Source organism: Lampris incognitus, chromosome 1 (genome assembly GCF_029633865.1).
Source record: "Lampris incognitus isolate fLamInc1 chromosome 1, fLamInc1.hap2, whole genome shotgun sequence".
Taxonomy (NCBI): domain Eukaryota; kingdom Metazoa; phylum Chordata; class Actinopteri; order Lampriformes; family Lampridae; genus Lampris; species Lampris incognitus.
Window position 1 is genome coordinate 89135441 of NC_079211.1, and position 21623 is coordinate 89157063.

Here is a 21623-nt window from a genome sequence, read left to right on the forward strand (position 1 = left end):
TTTGGCCATCAGAGTGTGTTCAAGTGCTACTTTTTGGCCCAGATGGCAGGCGACGTGAGGCGATGCAACAGTCGACCGTCATCGCCAATCAATCAATCAATCAATCAAGCTGCATTTTTTATGGCACTTTTACTCAAAGCGCTTTACAATTAATTAATTCAAACACACACATACACACACACACACACACACACACACACACACACACACACACACACACACACACACACACACACACACACACACACACACACACACACACACACATTAGTCGGTTTGGTGTGTCTGGACCCTAAGTGACCTCTTCAGTCTCAACTGACTGCAGGTGTCTCATAATACAGTTGCATAACGACCGAAAACAATGACCAGTCTCATATGCAAATATGGGTGTGACCATTAACTAGAGTTACAATGACCATGTGTACTATCACAGAGGATTTGGGGATGTTTGCAATCACAGCCGCTAACCGTGCCACGAGGTGGTTAGCGTGGTCGCCTCACAGCAAGAAGGTCCTGGGTTCGAGCCCCGGGGTACTCCCATTTGGGGGTTGTCCCAGGTCGTCCTCTGTGTGGAGTTTGGATGTTCTCCCCAGGTCTGCGTGGGTTTCCTCCGGGGGCTCCGGTTTCCTCCCACAGTCCAAAGACATGTAGGTCAGGTGACTCGGCCGTACTAAATTGTCCCTGGGTATGAATGTGTGTGTGTGTGTGTGTGTGTGTGTGTGTGTGTGTGTGTGTGTGTGTGTGTGTGTGTGTGTGATGGCCAGGGTGTCCCCCTGCCTGTCGCCCAATGATTGCTGGGATAGGCTCCAGCATCCCCGCGACCCTGAGAGCAGGATAAGCAGTTTGGATAATGGATGGATGGATGGATGGATGGATGCAATCACAGCATTGTAAGATGGTGGGCAGATGTACTCTTAGCCCCCCCCCCCCCCGGTTCAGGTTCAGGGATGGTGGTTCCCTCTTCACATAGTTGGCCTCTTTGACTCCCCGTTCAAACCAGAGTTCCTGGAATGCTGGTTTGAATAGTTGTGTCCAGATGACTGAGTCACCTCTCTGCAAGTTTCTTACTTGGATTATTGAGCATGTATGGAGACAGTATAAGTGACATAGACACAGTATAAATGACATAGAGAAATTATAAATGACATAGAGACAGTATAACTGACATAGAGACAGTATAAGTGACAGAGGGACAGAATAAATGACATAGAGATAGTATAAGTGACATCCAGACAGTATAAGTGACATAGAGACAGTATAAATTACAGAGAAAGTATAAATGATACAGAGACAGTATAAGTGACAGAGACAGTATACGTGACATAGAGACAGTATAAGTGACATAGAGACAGCATAAATGACACAGAGACAATATAAGTGGCATAGAGACAGTATAAATGACATAGAGACAGTATAACTGACATAGAGACAGTATAAATGATATAGAGACAGTATACGTGACATAGACTATAAATGACATAGAGACAGTATAAATGACATCCAGACAGTATAAGTGACATAGAGACAGAATACATGACACAGAGACAGTATAAGTGACATAGATAGTATAAATGACATAGAGACAGTATAAATGACATAGAGACAGTATAAATGACACAGGGACAGTATAAGTGACATAGAGACAGTATAAGTAACAGAGACAGTACATATATGTGACATAGAGAGAGTATAAGTGACAAAGAGACAGTATAAATGACATAGAGATAGTATAAATGACATGACAGTATAAGTGACATAGAGTATAGAGACAGTATAAGTGACATCCAGACAGTATAAGTGACATAGAGGCAGTATAAATGACACCACTGAGTTATGTCCCAGCCCTGCAGGGAGTTTTCATGCCCGCTGCAGATGTGGACAGGTTGTTAATATCGCCATCATAATGTCGGTTTGTTGTGAGATAATGTGTTGGTTAAAATGTTTTCATCATTCCTGATAAATTGGTCCAAGTTGATCCAGCGGCTCCTCCCGTAGGTTCTGTCACCGAGTTCTGGAGTCAGATCCAGCGCTGATAATGGTTTTACTGACTTCAAACCTCATCCCAAACATTAGAAATACAGCTCTGAATTCTACTGTGTTGATAACCTTTCCTTGTGTGACCAGGCCCGCAGAGCGCTGCTCAGAGCCCAGACTGTGGAGGCTCAGAACCAGGATCTACTGCGCCAACTACAGGACACCCAAAATTACTGCAGCCAGTTGCAAAACACTCTCAGGACACACCGACAGGTACAACAGATGAGGTTCAGAACAAGTGAAGTTAAGCTTTCTTTGGTCTATTCTGTTGCCTACCAACACGGGGATCGCCAGTTTGAATCCTGTGTTACCTCCGGCTTGGTCGGACGTCCCTACTGACACAATTGGCCGTGTCTGCGGGTGGAAAGCTGGATGTGGGTATGTGTCCCAGTCGCAGCACTAGCGCCTCCTCTGGTCAGTCGGGGCGCCTGTTCGGGGGGGGGACTGGGGGGAATAGCGTGATCCTCCCATGTGTTACGTCCCCTTCACTGTCAGGTGAAAAGAAGCAGCTGATGACTCCACATGTATGGGAGGAGGCATGTGGTAGTCTACAGCCCTCCCCGGATTGGCAGAGGGGGTGGAGCAGAGACCGGGACGGCTCGGAAGAGTGGGGTAGCTGGCCAGATACAACTGGGAGAAAAAAGGGGTGCAGAAAAAAAGAAAAGAAATCAACCAGTTTATCGATTGTTCCCCATTTTAAACTGGGGTTTGCTGAACAAGTGATGTGGTTAGTGATGTGGTTAGTGAGGCGGTTAGTGATATAGTTAGTGATGCGGTTAGTGTTGCGGTTAGTGATGTGGTTAGTGATGCGGTTAGTGATGTGGTTAGTGTTGTGGTTAGTGATGGTTAGTGATGTGGTTAGTGATGCGGTTAGTGATGCGGTTAGTGATGTGGTTAGTGATGCAGTTAGTGATGTGGAGTGATGCGGTTAGTGATGTGGTGTGATGTGGTTAGTGATGCGGTTAGTGATGTGGAGTGATGCGGTTAGTGATGTGGTGTGATGCGGTTAGTGATGCGGTTAGTGATGCGGTTAGTGACGTGGAGTGATGCGGTTAGTGATGCAGTTAGTGTTGTGGTTAATGATGGTTAGTGATGCGGTTAGTGATGTGGAGTGATGTGGTTAGTGGTGTGGTTAGTGATGGCTAATGATGTGGTTAGTGATGTGGTGTGATGTGGTTAGTGATGTGGTTAATGATGCGGGGAGTGATGTGGTTAATGATGTGGTTAGTGATGCGGTTAATGATGTGGTTAGTTATGTGGTTAGTGATCTGGTTAATGATGCGGTTAGTGATGTGGTTAGTGATGGTTAGTGATGTGGTGTGATGTGGTTAATGATGCGGTTAGTGATGTGGTGTGATGTGGTTAGTGATGTGGAGTGATGTGGTTAATGATGTGGTTAATGATGCGGTTAGTGATGCGGTTAGTGATGCAGTTAGTGATGGTTAGTGATGTGGTTAGTGATGCGGTTAGTGATGCGGTTAGTGATGTGGTTAATAATGCGGTTCGTGATGCGGTTAGTGATGTGGTTAGTGATGCGGTTAGTGATGGTTAGTGATGTGGTGTGATGTGGTTAATGATGCGGTTAGTGATGTGGTGTGATGTGGTTAATGATGCGGTTAGTGATGTCGTTAGTGATGGTTAGTGATGTGGTGTGATGTGGTTAATGATGCGGTTAGTGATGTGGTGTGATGTGGTTAATGATGCGGTTAGTGATGTGGTGTGATGTGGTTAATGATGTGGTTAGTGATGGTTAGTGATGCAGTTAGTGATGCGGTTAGTGATGTGGTTAGTGATGCGGTTAGTGATGGTTAGTGATGTGGTGTGATGTGGTTAATGATGTCGTTAGTGATGGTTAGTGATGCGGTTAGTGATGCGGGTAGTGATGCGGTTAATGACGCGGTTAGTGATGTGGTTAGCGATGCGGTTAGTGATGTGGTTAGTGATGCGGTTAGTGATGTGGTTAGTGATGGTGAGTGATGTGGTGTGATGTGGTTAATGATGTGGTTAGTGATGTGGTTAGTGATGGTTAGTGATGTGGTGTGATGTGGTTAATGATGTCGTTAGTGATAGTTAGTGATGTGGTTAGTGATGCGGTTAGTGATGCGGTTAATGACGCGGTTAGTGATGTGGTTAGCGATGCGGTTAGTGATGCGGTTAGTGATGTGGTTAGTGATGGTGAGTGATGTGGTTAATGATGTGGTTAGTGATGTGGTTAGTGACTGTTAGTGATGTGGTGTGATGTGGTTAATGATGCGGTTAGTGATGTGGTTAATGATGTGGTTAGTGATGCGGTTAGTGATGTGGTGTGATGTGGTTAGTGATGCGGTTAGTGATGTGGTGTGATGTGGTTAATGATGTCGTTAGTGATGGTTAGTGATGTGGTTAGTGATGCGGTTAGTGATGTGGTTAATGATGCGGTTAGTGATGCGGTTAGTGATGCGGTTAGTGATGTGGTTAGTGATGGTTAGTGATGTGGTGTGATGTGGTTAATGATGCGGTTAGTGATGTGGTTAGTGATGGTTATTGATGTGGTGTGATGTGGTTAATGATGCGGTTAGTGATGTGGTTAGTGATGTGGTGTGATGTGGTTAATGATGCGGTTAGTGATGTGGTGTGATGTGGTTAATGATGTGGTTAGTGATGCGGTTAGTGATGGTTATTGATGTGGTTAATGATGCGGTTAGTGATGTGGTTAGTGATGTGGTGTGATGTGGTTAGTGATGTGGGTCTATTAACTGTGAATTGATTTTAGTTATAGGCCCATAAAAACCCCTCCCTGTAACTGTTTCTGTGTGTGTGTGTGTGTGTGTGTGTGTGTGTGTGTGTGTGTGTGTGTGTGTGTGTGTGTGTGTGTGTGTGTGTGTGTGTGTGTGTGTGTGCAGGACATGTGTTGTCTGCAGGCTAAGCTGTCTGTCTTGCAGAAGGAGAACCAGGCTCTGAAAGAGAGACAGGGGCAGGTGCAGATCCAGCAGGCCAGACAGGAAGAGGTCTGTGGCACTTCCTGTGTTTATTCACCACCATTAGCCAACACGGAAATGAAAATACGTGCATGTGGCAGTGTTAAAGTTTCCTTTGTCTGAACCCAAACTTCATTAAAATGTCATCAGGTATTATGTCAGATCATATTCTCTGCACCTCATCACCTCTTGTTTCTGCTGTATAAGTCAAACCTTGTGTACATAAGGTTAAGGGGTTAAGTACAGGAGTAGTACCTTTCCTAGATGGCGTTTCGTGGTGAAGAACCACGCCCTCCCCGCGGTAATCCTGTTAACGTTGTCAGGAGACAACAGAGCAGAGCACGGCGGATCTAGAGGAGTAAACCTCGATAATAAATCCTGCTGTTCCTATGGCTAGCAGTAGTCCTAGCTGCATTCATGGGTTTGAGCTATGTTTTTGGGCTGCAGGGGAGGCATTAGTCCTTCCGTAGCTGTGAGTTTTAAAAGGATCGATGGCATCCACATAACTTGGAGCAGGCTGTTCAGAGGAGACGGCATGTGGTGATGAGCTCCATTTTTCTTCTCCTCGGCTGTGTTCTTGTGGGATGGCTCCTCCACTGTCCTCCAGCTTCAAACTGAAACAGAGGCCCAGGTCACCTTCTTTGTCTCCACCAGCGTCGAGGCCCCATGAGTCATTGAAGGCCATGGGGGTCTCATCCATTGCCTGATGTTATGGACCGGGGGACATCGTGGCTTTGCAGATGATCAATGCATCTTGACAATGGAAAGGCACAAAATCTCCAGTTAGCGGAGAACCATAGAACTGCATGTGGAGTAGCGCCCTCATGCTTTAAACAAACATGCGCAACCCAAACCCTGTAGGGACGTCCTGACGGATGACCTAGGTGAGGAGATGAGGTGAGGTTGTGTATATATGTGAAGATTGTTGTGTTGTAGTGTTGTTATTCTATGTTAAGTGCACTGAGAGAGCCACGAAGCCAGTGTCACGTTCCGTGTGTGCAAACCTACATGGCCAGTTAACATGATTCTGATTCTGAATCGAACAAAGACTTTGTCAAAAACTTCACTGATTACTTCAGTATGGAAAATCATCACACTGAATCCTCTCACCAGACTTGTTGTATCGAACTCTGTTGCCTTATCTAGATATGTTTCCCCCTAGCCGTACTTTGATGCAACACCGGGGCGCTTGATTAACCTTAACCTAACTTATCCTAACCCCAAGCTTAACCTAACCTTAACCTAACCCCAAACTTAACCTAACCGCAAGCTTAACCTAACTTAACCTAACCCCAACCTTAACCTAACTTAACCTAACCGCAAGCTTAACCTAACCTTAACCTAACCCCAAGCTTAACCTAACTTAACCTAACCGCAAGCTTAACCTAACTTAACCTAACCCCAACCTTAACCTAACTTAACCTAACCCCAAGCTTAACCTAACCTTAACCTAACCCCAAATTTAACCTAACCGCAAGCTTAACCTAACTTAACCTAACCCCAACCTTAACCTAACTTAACCTAACCGCAAGCTTAACCTAACCCCAAGCTTAACCTAACCCCAAACTTAACCTAACTTAACCTAACCCCAAGCTTAACTTAACCTTAACCTAACCCCAAGCTTAATCTAACCTTAACCTAACCCCAAGCTTAACCTAACCTTAACCTAACCCTAAGCTTAACCTAACTTTAACCTAACCCCAAGCTTAACCTAACCTTAACCTAACCCCAAGCTTAACCTAACTTTAACCTAACCCCAAGCTTAACCTAACCCCAAGCTTAACCTAATCTTAACCTAACCCTGAGCTTAACCTAACCTTAACCTAACTCCAAGCTTAACCTAACCTCAACCTTAACCTAACCATAACCTAACCTTAACCTAACCCCAAGCTTAACCTAACTTAACCTAACCCCCAAGCTTAACCTAACTTTAACCTAACCCCAAGCTTCACCTAACCTTAATCTAACCCCAAGCTTAACCTAACCCCAAGCTTCACCTAACCTTAATCTAACCCCAAGCTTAACCTACCTTAACCTAACCCCAAGCTTAACCTAACCTTAACCTAACCCCAAGCTTCACCTAACCTTAATCTAACCCCAAGCTTAACCTACCTTAACCTCACCCCAAGCTTAACCTAACCTTAACCGATAGCTAACCTGTTTCCATGTGAATGCTAGGGGGAAACAGATCTCAACAGGGAGTTCGATGCAACACTGGAGCTAACTCCATTGAGTGAATGCCCATCCAAGGTTCACCTTTGTTTGACCTCTGTTTCTATCACTCTCCCTTTGCCTCCTCCGTCAACGGGGTTCTTTTTCTCTTGCTGGGTAGTTTCACATCAGTTGTTCCACCGTGTGCCATTTCCGCTACTGGGGATATCTACCAATAGCTACCGGGGAAAACAAAAGCGCTACTCTCTTGTTTGGTTGGGCAATGGTTGATGCACTTCCTTTGTGCCGTAAATCGAGCCTTCGTTTTCCCGTGAGATCGTACCCAGTGGCAGACAGAATTGCCTTCATAATGGGCAGCACAGTGGTTAGCACTGTTGCATCACAGCAAGAAGGTCCTGGGTTCGAAGCCCAGGACGTCCCAGGTCCTTTCTGTGTGGAGTTTGCATGTTCTCCCCGTGTCTGTGTGGCTTTCTTCCCACCATCAAAAAGACATGCATGTTGGGGTTAATACTCCTCTCTGTGCCCCTGAGCAAGGCAATGGAAAGAAGAACTGTAGTTGGTCCGCGGGTGCTGCAACTGCCCACTGCTCTTATACAATAGGATGGGTTAAATGCAGAAGACAAATTTCATTGTAACCTACAATGACAAAATAAAGTGGCTTTCTTCTTCTCTTCTTCTTCTTTCTGATAATAAGCTAAAGCAAAAAAGTTGTCTACTACCACTTTAAGGTTTAAATTATTATCTCATTGAATGAACTGTGTTGAAGTCCAGAGAGAAAATTCAAAGTGTGAAGTGTCTACATACTGAAATCATCAGTGAAGTTTTTTTCTGTAGGCAAGGCAAGGCAAATTTATTTATACAGCACATTTCAGCAACAAGACAATTCAAAGTGCTTTATGTAAAACATAAAAGGCATTAAGAGACGCAACATAAGGCAATAAAAAGACATTTAAAAACAAGAGAGTAAAAGTTGCTGTGCAGTGTAAGACAAAAAACAAAAGCTTTGAGTTTTATTGAATAAAAGGCAGCAGCAAAGAGGAAAGTCTTCAGCCTAGATTTAAAAGAACTGAGAGCTGCAGCAGACCTGCAGTTTTCAGGGAGTTTGTTCCAGATATGTGGTGCATAAAAACTGAAAGCTGCCTCTCCATGTTCAGTTTTGACTCTGGGGACGGAAGCAAACCTGTCCCAGACCATCTGAGCGGTCTGGGTGGTTCATAGCGTAGCAGTAGGTCAGAAATGTATTTTGGCCCTAAACCGTTCAGTGCTTTATAAACCAAGAGCAGAGTTTTAAAATCGGTTCTTTGACGGGCAGGAAGCCAGTGTAGTGACGTCAGGACCGGAGTGATGTGGTCCACACTTTTGGTCTTAGTAAGGACTCGAGCAGCAGTATTCTGAATCAGCTGCAGCTATTTGATCTATTTTTTTTAGAAAGACCTGCAAAGACACCTTAACAGTAGTCGAGTCGACTGATGATAAATGCATGGACACGTTTTTTCAAACCCTGCTGAGACATAAATCCTTTAATTCTTGATATATTCTTTAGGCGATAGAAGACAGACTTTGTAATTGTCTTAATGTGACTATCTAAACTCAGGTCTGAGTTCATGACTATACCAAGATTTATGGCTTGGTTCGTGGTTTTAACATTACCGACTATAGCTAAATGCTGACTTTTAGTCGTTCTTCCTTGGCTCCAAAGACAATTACTTCAGTTTTATCTTTGTTTAATTGAAGAAAATTCTGAGACGTCCAATCATCGATTTGTTCAATACACTCACTCAGTGCTTGTATGGGATTATAGTCCCTTGGTGATATGGTTATATAAATCTGTGTGTCATCTGTATAATTATGGTAACATATTTTGTTGTTTTCCATAATCTGGGCTAGCAGGAACATATAGATGTTAAACAGATGCAGCCCCGGAATGGAGCCTTGGGGAACGCCACATGTCATTTTTTTATGCTCAGATTTGTAATTACTTATAGCCACAAAGGAGTCCTTGTCCTTTAAGTAGGATTCAAGCCAGTTTAGTGCTGTGACAGAAAGTCCCACCCAGTTTTCCAGTCAGTCCAGTAATATGATGTAGTTAACTGTGTCAAATGCAGCACTGAGATCCAATAATACAGGGACTGAGATTGAGATTCTGCCAATGTCCTTGTTTAAGCGGATGTCATTAAAAACCTTAACAAGAGCAGTCTCAGTGCTGTGGTGTGGTCGAAATCCTGACTGGAAACCATCGAAACTGTTGTATACTCCGTGTCTACTTTCTTTTTTAAGAGTGGCTTGATGACTGCAGTTTTCAGGGCCTGTGGGAAGAGACCTGGGAGAAGAGACGTGTTGACAATTTCTGAGAACATGCAATTAGAAACATTTTTGAAAAAGCCTGTTGGCAGAATATCAAGGCAGCAGGAGGAGGATTTCAGATAATAATAATAATAATAATAATAATAATAATAACAACAATAATACAATTAATAATAATAATAATAATTACATTTATACAGCACTTTTCTAGACAGCCAAAGTTGTTAATATCCCCACGTTTTTATGGTTGATGGGATCAAATTGTGACATGCGATATTAGTTGAATTTAGGTGGACTTAAGGACAACACATGCCCTGTACCTAGTATGGAGGCGCTGGCTGCCTGTCTGATTGGTATGCATGGTTATAAATAATGTCCAACAATGTTTTAATGAAGTCGGAGGTTCAAAACAAGTGAAATTAATTCCTTCTCTAGTTAAGAATGTCCATTTTATTTATGTGTGTGTGTGTGTGTGTGTGTGTGTGTGTGTGTGTGTGTGTGTGTGTGTGTGTGTGTGTGTGTGTGTGTCTGTGTGTGTGTGTGTCTGTGTGTCTGTGTTGGCTCAGTTGGAACAGACCAAACTGGAGCAGTCCAGAACTGTCCTGTTGGATCTGTGGGAGGTTCAGGATCGATTAGGGAAGATGGCTGAGAGCCTTTCCACAGGACAGACCAGATACAGGTAAAATACTACCATTCTACTATATTACTACCATAATACTATAGTACTGTATTACTGTACTGTTATATTATATAACTACACTACAACACTACTATTTGAATAATTCAAATTCTTACCATTTACCGAATGCCCATATTTACACATGAAACTGGTCGTTGGTTTCGGTCGTTATGCAGATGTATTGTTTATAAGGGTGGGGACACCTGTAGTTAGTTTAGACTGAAGAGGTCACTTAGTTGAGTGATGAAACATATCTGTCAATAAACGTTGAATCCAGATGAACTGATTCAACCTTCTTTGGCCAAAAACAACGATCGGTTTCATATGCAAATTGCCGTGACCATGAACTAGAGTTACAATGGCCATGTGTACTATTCACAGAGGGTTGTGACATGGTTGCAGTCACAGCATTGTAAGATGGTGACAGATGTACTATTAGGTCCCTCCCCTCCATTCAGGGATGGTCGTTCCCTCTTCACATGGATTAACATCTTTGACTCCCTGTTCAAACCAGCGTTCCTCCCTATCAAGGATGTGCACATCCTCATCCTTGAAAGAGTGCCCACTGGCCTGTAGATGCTTTAGAACATCTAAAGCGTCAGGCCAGGACTCAGCACTCTACACCACCCATCTACAGGCCATTGATGAGTGATGAAACGTTTCTCTCAATAAACGTTATGTGCAGATGAACTGAATTAACTTTCTGTACTTTGTGTACTGTTTTTACTTCTTTAGTGTCATGAATGTTTGTATACTTGGACAGTTTTATTTCGCTTTTCAAAGTGTATTTTTTATTTTAATTTTATATCCATTTCATTATTGACACAATTCTCCAAAATACTAGAAAAACTAGTTGCTGCTAACTACACACATTCATTGAGAAGCACAACATGCTGGCTGATAGCCAGTACGGGTTTCAACCCCACATCCACATCTCTGGTGCGCACTGAATAAATGAAGAAATAACTAACTGCATAGACAAAAACAAGTTTGCTGTAGGAATATTTATGGATAAAAAAAGACTTTGACACTACTGACCACAACAGATTAATAGATAAAGTGAAAGGTGTGGTATCAGAGGGGTGGTGCAGAATAGTCTAAGAGGCTATTTAAGCAACAGGCAGTAGTTTGTAAAGACAGGTGAACATAACTCATCATGCATGGATATTACTTGTGGTGTACCACAGGGCTCGGTTTTAGGTCCACAACTGTTCATTCTGTACATAAATGATATATGCAAGATATCAAACATATTGTAATGTGTTCTATTTGCTGATGACATGAATATATTTTGCTCTGGTGAGGATGTACAGCAGCTTTTGGAGGTGACCACAAAAGAAATGGAAAATTAAAACGGTGGTTTGACAAAAACAAATTATCCTTAAATCTGGACAAAACAAAGTTTATGTAGTTTGGAAATTATAAAATAAACACCAAAGTAAAAGTAGTGATAGACAATGTCCAACTAGAAAGAGTGTATGAAAATAAATTCCTAGGTGTGATACAAGACCACAAAACCTGCTGGAAACCTCACATAGCATATGAGCGAGCAAAGCTGGTAAGGAGCATTGCATCATGGGAAAAGCAAGTCACATTCTGGATCATAGATCATTGTACACTCTGTATTGTTCATTTATTTTACCATATCTGATCTACTGTGTGGAGGTATGGGGTAACACCTACAACACCAACCTACAACTGTTATGTATACTACAACACCAACCTACAACCATGATGTATACTACAACACCAACCGACAACTGTTATGTGTACTACAATACCAAACTACAACCGTTATGTGTAGTACAACACCAACCTACAACCATGATGTATACTACAAAAAAGAGCCATAAGGACAGTTAATAATGCAGGGTATCGTGAACACACCAACAAGCTGCTTTAAAGTCAAATGTCTTGCAGTTCAGGGATTTAGTAGAATTTAACACAGCACAAATGTTCAAAGCGAGAAACACGCTACTACCCAGTACTACACAACAATACTGTCAGACAGAGAAGGGGAATATAATCTGAGAGGGACACTAAACCTCAAGAACTGATGTGTTGGTACAACTGTGAAGGGCATGGGCATCTCAGTCTGAGGGGTAACATAGTGGAACAGTGTGAGCATGGAACTCAAACGCAGTACAAACACTACACAGTTCAAGAAGAAGTACAAAGTGCTGATTATCAAGAGATATATGGACGATGAAGAGTTGGGTTAACTGTGAAGTTTTATGTATCTCCAAACATTTCTTATTACAGTCTTTTAATTCTTCTTTCTATGGCAGTGAGTGGATATCTGGGTTGTGCGTAGCACTGAGATGTGATTATTCTTGCTACATGACATCAGCATGTGTTTTTCTTTTACTTCTCTTATAGTTCACAGTGGGTGAGTTTGTATTGTGCAGCTCAACTTGTACTGAGTGTGAACTACACAGTACAGTGGGAAGTGAGTGTGTAATGTACAGTAGCTGAGTTAACTTAAGAGTAGGTGGGGAGGGGTAGGAATAAATAAGTGTGTACTTCCTCCTACTGCTTTTCCAACATGTACCAAATAATCTGATGCATGCGGAGATGTGTTCACTGAGTTTGATGTGTGGGTTTGTTGATCATGCCACGTTACTGGCAGTGGATTATGGGTACGTTACATCCTGCTTATTACATGTTCACGTTACATCTCCATCACTCATTCATTCATAGATATAGCAGATATAGTAGCTATAGTTAGAAGATATAGTAGATATAAATATATCTCTCTGTCTCTCTCTGTCTCTCTGTAGTCCTCGAGGTCCAGAAGATGTTTTGGGTCACAGTTTGGAGAAGTTCTACAGGGACGTCCAGCAGCACATCGCTGATCAGATCAAAGCCGCTACACAGCAGAATCGACAGGCCCTGAACCAGCGGACCCACATTCAGGACGAGCTTCAGACCCTAGAGACCCAACTCACCACTGTCAGTACCAAATAATATACTGTACTCAGTATTACTCTGTTGAGTACCCAGTACTCATCTGTTTATATTAATAAATACTATGCTGTTTACAGTATGCGGTATTACTCTGTTAAAAGTACCCAGTACAACTGTTAACTGCTAATAGTACTTAGAACTATGCTCTACCTACCAATCCGTATAGAGAACAATGCTCTGTGTGTGTGTGTGTGTGTGTGTGTGTGTGTGTGTGTGTGTGTGTGCGCGTGTGTGTGTGTGTGTGTGTGTGTGTGTGTGTGTGTGTGTAGAATACACAATGGAAGTATGAAATAACAATCTATCAGTTAGTGCCAGCTGTCGATCAGCCAGTCTGAAACCCGTTCTACGTAAAGAAAAGGAATTTAATTTATTTATTATTTAAAACAGAACATTCTGTCTTCTAAAAAATACACCAGATACCCACAGTCCCTATTCTATGAGTTAGCTAAATGTTTAGAATAGACCAAGAATCAAATTATGATTGGTTTCCTATAAGACTATTTTACTAGACACCTAGCTAGCTTATCTGTGTCCTTGTAATGTCATTCCTCTGCCCAAGTATATCGTCTATTGTATACTGTAACATCTACTGAAGTTCTCTTTTTTTCTTTAAAATATTTTTTCCACCTTTTTCTCCCCAACTGTATCCGGCCAATTACCCCAATCTTCAGGGTTGTCCCGGTCGCTGCTCCACCCCCTCTGCCGATCGGGGGAGGGCTTCAGACTACCACATTTCTCCCCCGATACATGTGGAGTCGCCAACCACTTCTTTTCACCTGACAGTGAGGAGTTTCACCAGGGGGACGTAGCGCGTGGGAGGATCACACTATTCCCCCCAGTTCCCCTCCACCCTGACCGACCAGAAGAGACGCTAGTACAGCAACCAGGACGCGTTATTATGAATCCCACAGCACTTCTAGGCAAGACACACGCCGCATAACAGTCAAGCGGTAGGACTGGCCAGATTGGCCAGTACACGTTGCCTCCGTTGGCTGGGTTGGTTAAGGTTAGGGTTAGGATGGGGTTAGGGTTAAGGTTAGCTAATCAGATGCAGAGTAGGGGCGGGTCTTAGAATCCTAGCGCCTGGATGCTATGCATGGTGTGTCTTGCCTAGAAGTGCCGTGGGATTCATAATAAGCTGACCAGGACACATACCCACATCTAGCTTCCCACTCGCAGACATGGCTAATTGTGTAGTAGGGATGCCTGACCAAGCCGGAGGTAACATGGGGTTCAAACTGGCGATCCCTATGTTGGTAGGCAACGGAATAGACCGCCATGCTACCCGGACGCCCAGTTCTGTTCTATCTTAGCCTGATAACAAACTCTGCTCCTTCACTGCAGATGAGTGTCGACCGCAGTAGTGAGGCAAAGCTCCAGCATCTCAGGGCAGAGTTACATAATCAGGGGGAGGAGCTTCAGCGGAGCAGGCAGCAGGTTCAGCAGGTCGAGGAGGAAAGTGACACACTACTGGCTAAGGTGAGAGCCCAGGGGTCAGGGGCCGTCCTGCCATCTTTTTTTATAACATGTTAGAGGAAAACCATCACTCACTAGTGGAAGAATGGGGCTGATTCATCCTTCACCAATGTCAACACTTAAAACTAAGCTTAAAGTTAAAACTTGAAGCTACAATCAACCACATCCTCTTCTCCACACTCACTGAGCTTGGTATCTCAGGATCTGTCCTCTGCTGGTTCATGTCCTACCTCTCAGGGAGATCCTACCTCTCAGGGAGATCTCAGGGAGATGTTGGAAGGGAGAAGTGTCCAAACCACATGGCTTATCCACAGGGGTACCTCAAGGGTCAGTGCTCGGCCCCCTTCTCTTCTCAATATACACCTCCTCACTTAATGCAGTCAGTTGCTCCCATGGTTTCTCATACCATTGTTATGCTGACGATACCCAGCTCTTCCTATCGTTCCCGCCAGATTACCTCACAGTCTCAGCACAGACATCGTCATGCCTTGCTGATATCTCAGCATGGATGAAAGAATACCACCTTCACCTTAACCCAGTGCTACTCTTTACGTGGCTCACGAGCCGCATGGGGCTCGTGAGACTTTGTTTTGCGCCTCATATAGTAGATCCACTGGTAACGATAAGAACATAGCTATAACTTACTTCTACAGGTTCTGTTTGTGTCCTGTTTTAGCACATTGAAATGAATTATCCAGCAGATGGCAGCATACTGAAGATATGTTCAAGAACGTAGGCTACGTAACAGCGTGGGATCATGGGTAGACGTATAGCCTATGTGTGTAGCTTTGTATTTGTGAAACATTTTTTTCATGTTGATAATGCTTATGTATAATTGCAGATGTACATGCGTACATAAGATAGATTCCACTCCCAGCCTTACAAACGCACAAACAAGTATTATATATTTTAATAATGCAATGTAATTATTAACTGAGAATAAAAAGAGATGTAAGGATGGAAAGCATGGTACTATTTTTTTTTAAACATACACAAAGATGGTAAACATCGTGAGAGTGATGATAAAAAAAAACACCTGAGTTATATCTGCAATCTCTGTGGCTCTTTTGAGGAATGGTCTTACTTATAAGTGGCTCTCCTAGGAAAATTAGTGAGTACCACTGCCTTAACCTACCTAAGACTGAGCTCCTTGTCATCCCAGCCAGTTCATCCTTACAATAGCAGACAATATCCAGCTCGGATCAACCCAACTCATTCCCATGAAGTCTGCCCGAACCCTGGGTGTCATGATTGATGACCAACTAACCTTTAAGGTTCACATAGCCTCAATTGCTCGGTCGTGCACATTTGCCCTGTACTTTAATTTGATTGTACTTTAATTTTCCCTAAGGAAAATTAGACCCTACCTGTCTGAGCATTCAGCACAATTCCTGGTACAGGCTCTTGTTATATCACACATTGACTATTGCAGCTGCTTACAGGCAGGTGTCCCTGCATGCACTTTCAAACCTCTGCAAATGATCCAGAACATGGCAGCGCATCTGGTCTTCAACCAACCCAAAACAGAACATGTCACTCCACTGTTCACATCCCCCCCCTGGCTCCCAGTTGCTGCTCGCATCAAATTCAGAACCTTAATGCTCATTTATAAAACTAAAACGGCTCCCGCCTACCTGAACTCCCTCATTCAGGTCTACGCTCAGTCCCGCTCACTACGCTCTGCCAATGAAAGGTGCCTGGCACTTCTGCCACAACGGGGCCCTAAGTCTCTAGCCAGACTCTTCTCTAATCACTCGTAGATTAGGCCTCTCTGGCGGCGGTTTCTGAGAGGAGGACGCTGTTGAAATTACGTGCCGTCATAGACAATGTCTCCCACCTACTCCATGACATACTGGTTGGGCACAGGAGTACTTTTAGTAATAGACTCATTCTGCCAAAAAGCACCACAGAGCGCCACAGGTCATTCCTGCCAGTGGCCATCAAACTTTACAACTCTTCTCTCAGACTCAGACAGTCAGACACTCTGAGTTAATGGTCATTGGATTGGCCCTGTCGGGTTTTGTTTGTGCTGCTTGTTGTGTGCTGCGGTAGTGCAGTATAGATAGGGTGTTATGTGCACCATGCTTATTGATATATTTTGTTCTTATTTCTATTTCTTATTTCTATTTTATTTCTGTTTCTATTTTCTTATCTTGTATCTTGTTAGTTTTTAGTTATTAGAGCGTGAGTGTCTGCAATAGAACTCAATTTCCCCTCGGGGATGAATAAAGTATTCTGATTCTGATTCTGATTCTGAAGTTCCCCGGTGGTGGACCGAGTTACCAAACACCATTCGATCTGCTGAGTCCCTCTCCATCTCCACCTATGTCCTATCAGACTTGAACCTAGTTTTTTGGCACTTACTTGCGTTATCGCCTCCTGACTAGATCCTTGCTTGTGTTGTATTAACGCTCAGATGTGCGTCGCTTTGGATGAAAGCGTCTGCTAAATGAAATTGTAACAAGTTGCCTTGGTACATCTGGCCCTCCCATAGACGCAGTTTCGTTTGAAATGCCTTTACTTTCAGTGATCAGCTGCCTTCGACCCTGGAGTTTTACATTCCCGGCACTGAGGTGCTCCGTTACGTCACACATAAACGCCAAGTCACTTTGTTTGCTTTCCATAAAGCGAGCGATCTCAATGCGGGTATCATAAAATCTCTGCAACACTTTCCCTTGACTCAGCCAGCACACCTCCATGTGGTATGGCACATCCTTGTGCACAGAGTTCTCCTCTTCTAAAAGTGCCTTGAGTTGCCGGTGATTCAAGCCCCGCGAACAAATAAAGTTCATCGTTTTGGTTACAACTGTCACCATTCCCAAACAAACTGTCATCACATGTCCCGTGCCCAACTCCTCTCCACAGAGGACTTCCTGGTGGATGCAGTGGTAGGCTGTCAAGTTTTCTCCCGTGTGCCCAATCTTCTGTTGACCCAAACTGACCAATCCACAGACCTCCCCGCACATCGTAGGTGCACCATCCTCTGTCAGCCCAACAGGTTTATTCCACTGCGATTCCGTTTCACCGATGCACCACTCTACTTGTGTCAAAATGTCCTGTCCAGTAGTTGTCCTGCGAATCGCTTTTAAATCCAAAAGTTCCTCAGGGATGGAAACCTGAGCGTCCCCCCCCCCCCCCTGGGTGAACATGGAAAGCTGGGCCGTGCCCGTCCTGTCTGTACTCTCATCTGCAGCCAATGAATATGAAACACCTTCCTTGGCTTTAGTTTTTTAGCTGGATCTGTAAGTCGGAGGCCAGCTCATCCACCCGACTAGCCATGGTCTTTTGGGAGAGGCTGATATTCGCAAATGCCTGCTTCTTGTCGGGGCATATAACGTCGCCTAACTTTTCAATGCAATTTTTAATAAACTCTCCCTCCGTGAACGGCGTGCATGCTCTTGCTATGCCGCCTGCTATAAAGCTGGCCTTCACAGCTCCCTCTTGCTGACTGCTGGTGCGAGTCAACATGTTTTGCTGTTGGTCATGGTTGTGTTTTAATTGTTGGACTTTATGCAGCCGCGATTCCATGTGCATGTTTCCGTAATGCTCACGCTGTGTTTGGAAGGCGTCCGGAGGCAATACTCTTTGAAATGACTCTTGACATGTGAGACACGCTGGCTTTTGTTTGAATTCACAAAATAAATATTCTGTTTCTCTTCTTTCTCTCTTTGGGTTTCTGTGTAGCTCTGTTCTTGTCCTTCCTTGGCCCACTTTTGGTAGCTACTGGCCACTGTGCATGGGGAACACCCCACAAGACCTGCCGTTTTGGAGAGGCTCTGACCCAGTTGTCTAGACATCACAACTTCGCCCTTGTCAAAGTCACTCAGATCCTTACACGTGCCCATTTCTCCTGCTTCCAACACATCCACTTCTAGAACTGGCTGTTCACTTGCTGCCTGGTATATCCCACCCCCTGACAGGCGCCACGGTAACGAGATAATCAGTCACCTGTCAGTGGTTTTAATGTTTTGGCTGATCGGTGTGTCTCTGTACATAGTAGTTAAATGTTTGTTTACCTTGTTGTCTTTGTTGTGGATGTATGTATATTCTGTGTAAGTACACGGGGAGCAATGGAGGAACCCAGTCAAGTTCCTTGTATGCGTAGGCCAACACGTGCTCGGCCAAATAAAAGTGATTCTGTTTCTGATCAGCCAGCTGGAACTAGTGGATCTTGCCTCCATGGTGACCATAACAGCTGGGTAGTGGAGTTGTCCCTGTGCCCATCTTGTTATCATCAACCCCCCACCCCGCCCCCATGTGGGCAAGAGTTATGAATGAACAGCCACTTCACCTTCAGAATACATCTCTCGTGTAAATGCCTGTAAATGTGTATACAGACCACAGCGACTGGTTTAGCCCCTAGTCACTCTTCCAGCAGCTAACCAGATGTGAAGCACGGAGCAGGCTCTCCAAGCGATGGCTGGCAATCTGGTTGAGAGTTGGAAGACACTGAGATCTGTGTGGTGACCGGTAGTGAGTGGTTTTGTAGCTGGAGAGCGTGTGCGTGCAGGTGGAGGGCGGTGGGGTGTAAAAGCATGCTGTGCTGTGCTGTGTGGGTTTCTGTGTAGCTGTGGTCAGAGAGAAGCTGTCTGCACAGAGAACTGCGGCAGCTGAAGAGCCTCGTGGCCCACGCTGACCAGCTCACCGTCAAACAGCTGATCTCAACAGCCCATGAGCTCAGCTCTCTGCATACTACCCTGGACCTGATGGAGCGCACACGAGACCAGGTACACACACACACACAAACATAACCACAGAGTAACACTCATCCAGATTAGTGGTTGTTTACAACCTGCAATAACAAACAAAGTGGTCATTTATTGTCCTTTGCAGTTGCAGCACCTAGACTGTGGAACAGCATTCCTCTCATAAGCTCTGCCCCCCCCCCGGGGGGGCGTCCAGGTAGCGTGATGGTCTATTCCGTTACCTACCAACACGGGGATCGCCGGTTCGAATCCCCGTGTTACCTCCAACTTGGTCGGGCGTCCCTACAGACACAATTGGCCGTGTCTGTGGGTGGGAAACCAGTTGTGGGTATGTGTCCTGGTCGCTGCACTAGCGCCTCCTCTGGTCGGTCGGGGCGCCTGTTCGGGGGGGAGGGGGAACTGGAGGGAATCACGTGATCCTCCCACGCACTACGTCCCCCTGGTGAAACTCCTCACTGTCAGGTGAAAAGAAGCGGCTGGTGACTCCACATGTATGGGAGGAGGCATGTGGTAGTCTGCAGCCCTCCCCGGATCAGCAGAGGGGGCCGGAGCAGTGACCGGGACGGCTTGGAAGAGTGGTGTGATTGGCCAAGTACAATTGGGGAGAAAAGGGGGGGGGAATCCCCCCCCCAAAAAAAACTTACTTTTATTCCCTAGTGTTTGAATCCTGATGTGGCGGGTGTCTGACTTGTGTTGTGTGTTGTTTATTCATGCCGACGAGTTATGTGCCTTGTTGTTTATGTTGTTGACTTGACTAATGCATGTGTGTGTGTGTGTGTGTGTGTGTGTGTGTGTGTGTGTGTGTGTGTGTGTGTGTGTGTGTGTGTGTGTTTCAGAGGAGGATGGAGGAGCCAGACAACAGCTTCCACCAAACACACATGCATTTGAAACGTCAACACACCCGCAGCCTCACACACACACACACACAAACTGCAGTGCACCAACATGCACAAGCGCCCATCCCACCACACGTGCACACACACACCGGGGAAGAGCTGAGAGCCGCACAAGCTAAAGCTCAGCAACACACACACACCAGGGAAGAGCTGAGAGCCGCAAAAGCTAAAGCTCATCAACACACACACACCAGGGAAGAGCTGAGAGCCGCACAAGCTAAAGCTCAGCAACACACACACACCAGGGAAGAGCTGAGAGCCGCACAAGCTAAAGCTCAGCAACACACACACACCAGGGAAGAGCTGAGAGCCGCACAAGCTAAAGCTCAGCAACACACACACACCGGGGAAGAGCTGAGAGCCGCACAAGCTAAAGCTCAGCAACACACACACACCGGGGAAGAGCTGAGAGCCGCACAAGCTAAAGCTCAGCAACACACACACACCAGGGAAGAGCTGAGAGCCGCACAAGCTAAAGCTCAGCAACACACACACAGCCAGCAGCATCTCAGAACCAGAACCCCGAAAAGAAGAGGGCCCAAAGACAGACCGAGATACCGTACCCCATCTGTCAAGGTATGTCTGTGTGTCTGTCTATCTATCTGTCTATCTGTCTGTCTGTCTGTCTGTCTGTCTGTCTGTATTGTATCAGTCAACCAATCTATCAGCCAATTCTTCAGTGTAAGTAGCCATTATTTACACACACACACACACACATCTATCTATGTAGCTAGCCAGCTGTCTGTCTGTCTGTCTGCCTGCCTGCCTGCCTGCCTGTCTGTCTGTCTATCTAGCTGTCTGTCTGTCTGTCTATCAATATATCGAGACCTAATCTATCCATTCTCTCTCTCTCTATCAGCTTGCCAGTTTAGGATCCCAGGGGACTCAGGACTCTGGTTTGGGGCTGCAGTACCTCAGTTCTCCTGAAAGGGGCCGTGGTGTCCGTGGCCCCAGGGAAGAAGGACAGCCAACAGGAGGGTACAACCACCTTTCTGTTCTCCACACACACACTGGCACCGAGACAGGTAAAGTATACAGGAGTGTACTGGTTTATAAACACACACACACACACACACAATAGTTCAGGAGCTGTAATGACATTTCTGACTACTAGTTGAACAAATGGCACTAGTGAGTGGTGTTTGGGCGTTTTACTGATGTTTATGAGTCAAGTCAAGTCTATTTTATTTGTGTAGCCCAGTACCACAAGTTACACATGTGCCTCAGGGGGCTTTACAGCAACACAACATGCTGTCCGTAGACCCTCGCCTCGGATAAGGAACACCGCCCTAAAACCCTTTAACAGGGAGGACAACTAGGAAGAAAGCTCAGGGAGAGCAGCAGAGGAGGACCTCCCTCCCAAGACGCACAACGTGACATGATGTTGTGTTTACACAATTTACACAATACAACACTGAAAGAGGATAACACA

The 21623-nt window shown here is 44.9% G+C and overlaps 1 protein-coding gene across 1 annotated transcript in view; it reads left to right on the forward strand.

Moving 5' to 3' along the window:
* LOC130111123 (centriolin-like) overlaps positions 1-21623 on the forward strand; it is a 43407-nt gene that overhangs the window by 14426 nt on the left and 7358 nt on the right. Inside the window, exons 4-11 of the mRNA XM_056278174.1 lie at positions 2125-2247; positions 4917-5021; positions 10034-10146; positions 12927-13098; positions 14458-14592; positions 19158-19316; positions 20132-20266; positions 21051-21216. Of these exons, the coding sequence (XP_056134149.1) occupies positions 2125-2247; positions 4917-5021; positions 10034-10146; positions 12927-13098; positions 14458-14592; positions 19158-19316; positions 20132-20266; positions 21051-21216 (1108 nt within the window). The remainder of the gene's footprint in view (positions 1-2124; positions 2248-4916; positions 5022-10033; positions 10147-12926; positions 13099-14457; positions 14593-19157; positions 19317-20131; positions 20267-21050; positions 21217-21623) is intronic.